At 36.0% G+C, this 6,845-nt stretch overlaps 1 protein-coding gene across 1 annotated transcript; it reads right to left on the reverse strand.

Moving 5' to 3' along the window:
* Positions 1-367: 367 nt before the first annotated feature.
* LOC109192994 (dolichol kinase EVAN) lies at positions 368-6,298 on the reverse strand. The gene is made up of 14 exons (XM_019343741.1): positions 5,840-6,298; positions 5,324-5,436; positions 4,918-5,106; positions 4,588-4,692; positions 3,648-3,718; positions 3,479-3,559; positions 3,151-3,365; positions 2,773-2,962; positions 2,526-2,591; positions 2,197-2,285; positions 1,997-2,111; positions 1,178-1,229; positions 1,000-1,100; positions 368-792 (listed from the first exon to the last, which is right to left on the reverse strand). Exons 1-14 carry the CDS (start codon positions 6,031-6,033, stop codon positions 679-681), a joined length of 1,695 nt encoding a protein of 564 aa, XP_019199286.1. The 5' UTR covers positions 6,034-6,298; the 3' UTR covers positions 368-678.
* Between the last annotated feature and the right edge of the window lie 547 nt (positions 6,299-6,845).

Below are 6,845 nucleotides of genomic sequence, written 5' to 3' on the forward strand. Positions count from 1 at the left end.
AAATTGAGTAAGAATTGTATAGTTGAGGACTTAATTAAGTAAAAGTTACATAGTTGAGGACTTAATTGGGTAAGAATGGTAATTGAGGACCAAATTGATAATTATGGCATAGTCGATGGACCATTTTGGGTATTAACTCATTCTAATATTATATAGAAAGTCCATTATAGAGACTACAAAGAATATATAAATTAATACTATAGTTAACAACAGCAGGAAATTTCGCAATCCACTTGAAAGACATACTGATAATCTACAAATTTTATTTTAAACAAATGAACCATTAATTTATTTTAACTAAATAATAGATATATAGTACAATGTTGTTTTGTTGTGTAAAAATAAATCAATAAAAAAAACGTAGAAGTTATATTATGTTAAATTTAAAAAAAAAAAAAAATTAAAGTGGAAATTTACTATACCTTTCTCATGTTCTTTACAATCACTACTTTGCCCTAATTCATCTTTCCTATGAGAGAACATGAAAATTTGTTATCACATCACTATACTGAACCTGCAAAACTTCGACCTCTTCAAATTAAGAAAATGCCTAGTAACTAGATGTCAGTGATATTCACAAAGGGGAGAGCGGCAGCAAGCCATAAATCTCGAGAAAGTTGTTGACTAGATTTGAGTGTTCGTCTTTCAATCAACACGTTCTCCACTCTAGGATGGACTTCAAAGACACAGGAGGCTGTAGAACATTAGAGGTATGAAGGCATTGTCTAGTTGAGCTGTGTATGCCTCCAATAGACCACTAAGTGTCACGGCCAAAAGGAGAGAGAACAAGTTCTGCAGATATAAGATCAGTGATGGAATTAAATACTAAGTTTAAGCACTTTCCATATACTTCTTTGCCAATTATCCATGTGAGAATGAATTCTATTCCATTCTCGTAGCAAAGAACATGAGTCTTAGTGTCAAGGGACATGGGGGAGGATGTGCGCATCTGAGTATATAATGTGTGTGGAAACATACAAGAGGGATAAAGCGAGAGACCTTAGTGAAGATGTAGCCGGTAGTTGCAAGAAGTGGAAGTAGAATGGAGCATGCAGCTAGGACAGAAGTTATACCAGCGGCGGTTCCTTCAATTGTTTTCTCTAATAAAATAAATAAATTAGTTAACATGCTATGTATTTCAACCATAAGAAATATAGGGATGAAGAAGAAGAATTACTGCCAGTTTTACTCCAACGCAGAACTCCATACTTGTGACCAACCAGTGATGCCTGCAAGAACAATCACTACTGATTTAGTGTAAAACAGGCATTTTGATTGTGAAGGTAAACTCAACAATCACATGTGGCTTCATTACTGCCAACAGAAAAATCATATGAGAACATGATTGATTAATTGTGATAGAAAGTTTAAGTACATATTGGAAAATTTAGTATTAGTTTTAAAAAATAAAACAAAAGGCTTCTTGATGGTACTTGACAGCATGCTGATCCAAGTAGATATGATTTTATTTATCTTATTCTCTCTATAGGAGCACCTTCCCATTGCCTAAGAAACATGGCAAGCAACACTGAAAGAGTTTTTAAAAATTCTTCCAAGACTTTCACTTTTCAGTCATGCAAATTTGAATTCTAGCCAGTTCCTCTTAAAGTGAATTTTGAAAATACCAACTGGGCTACCATTTCAAAAGTCAGTGGCTCAGAATAAATCTCAAATGCCAGAAGACCCATAAAAGTGTGTGGAATAGAGCACCATATTTGATATTTGATATCACAAACTATTCCAATGATTCAAATTTCTACTCATTAAATGTATGTGAACTAAAGTGCAGGCCATGCGTTATATGAAATTCTATTTAAGCAAGTGCAGAGATGGGTCAGCAACAAACCCATGAGTCAATAACAATGCATTGCTTAAACATATTAAATACGGACTTAGAACAGTCAAATCACTTGGATTCCACAAACAACAAATTTGTCTCAAAAGAAATGAATATACTGACTAAAATCGTAGAATTGAAGAAAATCAGCTTTCTCACCATTGTATCTCCAATTCCAAGACTCAAGATCCCTGCAAAAGGGGCCAGTGGTCGATCATTGAAGCCAGAAGACAACCAGATTGGAAGTGCACACCCCAGTAACAGTGAGAAATGGCTGAATGGTGACATAAGGAAAAGTACTCTGGTTAATGAGAAGATCATGTTACAAATGACTCAATCCAATAAAGAAAACATCACACCTGACAATAAGAAGATCAGAGTCACGATGATCAGTAAAGGCATTCATAAATTGGTGCAAAAGCTTCCCCAATGGCCAAATTCTCCAAATCTGCCCAGAAAATCAATGGTTATGCAACCTTTTTTTTTTTTGAAACCAAGCAGTGGCAAAATTGGAGACAACTAATATATGACAAAACAGAGAAAACCAAAACATCTCCTTTCACCAATTCATATTCATAACTCCTGAAAGATGCCTCTTTCTAGCCAACTTTGAAAGTTGCTAGAATTGAAATTCCATGCAATTAAAACCACTACAAAGATCAAGTAATAATGTGTAATGGGCACTTACCCGTATAATTTCAAACACCAGAAAAACCGCCAAAGCTACACCAAATGCCAGATCAAGAAATTTTGGCTGAAGGGAGAGGGAAAGAAAAGAGATGGTCAACATACTTCTAAGAGGAGCTAGGTATTTTTTTAAAAGGGGAATAAGCAAGAGGAAGGGTAAGAGAGGGAGAGCTGAGCAAGAAGGAAGAATAAAAGAAGTATTATTGAAAAATAACCTGCAACTAACAAGAACTTTGAACTTTAATTACCTGAAATATTAGAGCAGGAATAAACATCAACACTGCCAACAGATGATAGTATTTCCGAAGAAGAATCCTTTCAAGCTTACTGTGTTTTGAAATTTTGTAAAACCGTATAACTGATGCATATATAAGAACCAACCAATATATGCATAATGACAGCCTCTTTAGTGGCTCCGAGAATACAAAATTAAATACCCTGAAAAACAGAAGATGTAAGAAAACCATGCTACGCCATGCCCCAAGCTAGTCAATATAAATACACTGTATATATCAGCTTCTAACGAAGTCTTTGTAAGTGTACATCATGCAATGCATATAATAACTGCAGCAGAAACCCAGCCATACACATCTAATAAATGTTATGGGAATTGTAAGTAAGATTACCATAGGAACGGGTGCATCCCAAAATCTTGAACAACTTGCATCCATGATGGAACAATCCCAACCAAAACAAATGCCAGTGAAGTATAGAATAAAAAAGATCTTTGGATCCTATTATCTGCTGTGTCTCCAGAGTATGACAAGACCCTCAAGTGTCCTAAAAGTCGAAGAATAGATTTAAACAGCATGGGGAGAAGAAGAAGGCCAATAGTCATTCCCTGTGGATAAAATGAGAAGGATTCTAATTGTCAATGTCAATTCAATTACAGTCCTTCCCTCTAAATCAATTAGAGAAAAGGATACGGTGGCAATTAAACTAATTGCCAAATACCTGAATAATAGTGCTGATCTCACTTCTTGATATATAATGTATTTTAAAGGCCGTATTTGATATAGGAGAGTAGCCATGAGTCTGCTCAAAGAATATTTAGTGTTTTAAAAAAGATTAATCACACCAATCTAAAATTGAGTATTGAATAAAGTATGATTAATGCACTTGCCTTAGAAGCAGTATACACACACATATCTCCAAGGTAAGCAACAAGGCCAGATGTTACCAACAATGCTTCTCCTAAGAAGAGATAGAATTTGGTAAGGCTTACATTAAAACTATCACATCAAAAGAGACCAGCCTCAAGATTAACTTGAGTTCTGGTGGTTGAGAAAATAAAAAGTTAGAATACTCTGAACTCACAGAAATATAAGATCATATCATTATAACGCGATGTAAAGAAAGATAATTACAAAAACAAATAGACATGAACATTGGTGCAATTTTTTAATAAAGTAATTAATGTTCATTATAATAGTTCCATGAAAATTTGGATAGAAATCAAAAGCTAATGCTCAAGGAAAAAGGTTATGAGTGACAAGGAAATAAAAATCTGAGAAAGAGCTGCCTCAATGAAGGTGATAGCTGAATTCCAGCTCAATCAGCTCTTCTCAGCCTGTCAGAGATCCATCATCCATGTTCCATGCTTCTAATTTTAAGATCACTGGTAAAGCCATCTAAAAGTAGTTCATATACTCTAATCCTATATCCACGGAAGTCATGGAGTCCAGAACAAGTTTTCCTCAATGGAATATAGCTTCACTTTATATATTGACATCAAGATGATGCTGCCTATATGCCAAAAATATAACTACGATTCCAGAAGACATACTTCAATGAAAGATTTTCTTTCAATCAGTATTCCTCCTACCACCCGGACTCAATGGAGGAAAAGATTTGAAAAATACTAAGGCCATTAAAAAGAAACTGTTGATTTTCTGATGTTACATCTCAACTAGATGGCATGTGTTATCTTCAAGGCTCACAACATTCACTTGTGTGCATGGAGAGAAAGTAGCTATTGATCTGATGATGTGAAATTTCTTCGATAATACATGGAATAGTATTTTCCAATAGGGAAATGCTAAGTACAAAGTAACTTGGCCTACCAATGGAAGCACATGCCGGAAAAGTATCAAGGATATTCACAATTAGTTTCACAGCTGCAAAACCATGACAAGAGAGACATAATAGCAACAGTGCAGCATTCCACCCTACAGAAGAGATGAATTCAAAAGCATCAGAAGTGAATATATCTGCATTCTTGTCGGTTGAGCTATGAAAATAGAAAGAGGAAAATCTGTTAAAATGAATGCTTCAATCCTCCTAAACACCTCAACCAAAACTAAATCAATTCAAATGAACTCGTCAATAGTTTCGACACAATCAATAACCCATCAATATCAGAGGAAGACAGTCATGGTGGTTGGGGAACATACCTCCATGAGATGTCAGAGAACAATAGAAACAGCAGACTCCTATGTACAAACATATGCAGCTTATGATACAGGAAGAATTGATGTAATATCTGCAGCGTGGTTGACGGAAAAGAACAAGCCAGAGGAAAACTAGCACACTGAAGCAAATTGCAGAGGTAATCCAGTATTGCACTTTCAGATATTCCAGCTCTGTGAAAAGTATATATGAAAAAGACTTATAGATTACAAATCAGCTGTAATTCAATATGATCAAACCATATTTAACAAGTTTACAGTAAATGTGACCTTTTCTGTTGTAATTCAATATGATCAAACCATATTTAACAAGTCTACAGTAAATGTGACCTTTTCTATGGGTTATGCGTTAGCAATTGCAAAACAGACATGACCTAAGCAGGTAGATTACCTTCAATTCCAACTTCACCTAATGCCAGAGCTCTTGACATTTGAATCAACTTTGAAACCATAAGCCCAGGTAGCGTTACTGCCCCCAGAAATATTCCTGATGAAGCTCCGGGCCTAACCATAACCAAATACTCATGTATCAAAAACAGAAATCCGTAGGAAACAAAATCCTATTCACAATTTAACCAAAAAAGAGTAACGTGAACAAATTTCATATAACAAACGAAGCGTACACTTTCCCCATATCTTTCAGTAAGCTAAATTTCTTGGGGGGAAAACATAATCCGAAATTACCGCAAGTCACCCAAATTTCCAGGAAACGGAGAAAGAAAAAAAAAATTAATCTAAAAGGACAGTATCAGCATGCAGCCGCAGTCTACCTCATCAAAATTCATAGCAGAAAAACAAAAACCCTAGATAATCCGTGTATAAACCCCAACTAACACCAAAATTTTCGAAGAATTAACAATAATAGTGGTGAATTGCATATTGCATTCTTTCAATTTCCATTTCCTACCTGGTTTTGAAGAATTGGAAAAGAGGAGTGGGGGAGTGGTCGTCGGCGGAGATCTCGACGGAGAGAGCGAGTAGAGCGAGGATGGAAAGAGAAATGGATTCGTAGAGGATAGATAACGGAGCCAAGTAGACGATCCGAGCCACGAATATTACCACCACGGCTCTCTCGCCGGTAAACAACGGCGACGAAGCCATAACGCCTCTCCTTCTTCTTCTTCTTCTTCTTTTTCTGTCCCTGGGCTCAAAATTGAAACTCTAGGATTGGATTCTACGATTCAGAGGATGATTTTATTATTTAATCGGCATATCGCGTGACGTCGAAGAAGATTCAAAAGGAAGTTGGGGGGCTTGGCGCGCACCATGAGCAGTTGGCATCCCAATACTGACTTCATCATCGTTTCTCTTCTTGAATCTTGACAGACAGTCTAACCACGTCAATTTACGTTTTTCCTGTCTTTTGATTGGTCACGCGCTTTGCCTTGAATATGTCCGCCCCCGCCCCCCCCTAGCTTTCACTCCCTTTCAGTCGGTAAACCACCCTGCATCCAATTTTCTTAGAATAAATATATTAATTTAGTCCTATTAAAAATTTAAAATCAGAGAGTCCTATTAATTTAGTCCTATTAATTTTAGAATATCGAATATTTTTTAAAGGTCAATTAAGAAATCCATTAAGTATTCACAAAATTACAAATAAATGTGGACATCGTAATTCACACCTCCAGATAATTATTCAAAGCATATATGGTGAAACAAAGCATGAGCCACTCTATTAACACAATGTCTAACATGAAAAACAATGATACAACTAGTAGAGGGTAACTCCGGCCAAGTTGGTCGGGTGATCCTTTATTTGCTATAGTCACAAATACAGTTTCCTTAATTCATGAATCATGATGAGGCCTCCTTATATGCAAGTGCTTTAGTGATAACATGGTCAAAAGGGGAGCTTAAAACACCATTTAATTCAACAACAAAATTACCCTCACTCCACGCTTCACAAAGTC

This window comes from Ipomoea nil, unplaced genomic scaffold (genome assembly GCF_001879475.1).
Source record: "Ipomoea nil cultivar Tokyo-kokei standard unplaced genomic scaffold, Asagao_1.1 scaffold1834, whole genome shotgun sequence".
NCBI classification, from domain to species: domain Eukaryota; kingdom Viridiplantae; phylum Streptophyta; class Magnoliopsida; order Solanales; family Convolvulaceae; genus Ipomoea; species Ipomoea nil.

Excerpts from the sequence above, each read along its gene's own strand:
- LOC109192994 (XM_019343741.1), bottom strand. The coding sequence starts at position 6,033 with ATGGCTTCGTCGCCGTTGTTTACCGGCGAGAGAGCCGTGGTGGTAATA. Across the intron at positions 3,560-3,647 it reads GTGTGTATACTGCTTCTAAG|ACTCATGGCTACTCTCCTAT; the intron begins GCAAGTGCATTA and ends TTCTTTGAGCAG. Across the intron at positions 2,112-2,196 it reads TCTGATCTTCTTATTGTCAG|CCATTTCTCACTGTTACTGG; the intron begins GTGTGATGTTTT and ends GTCACCATTCAG.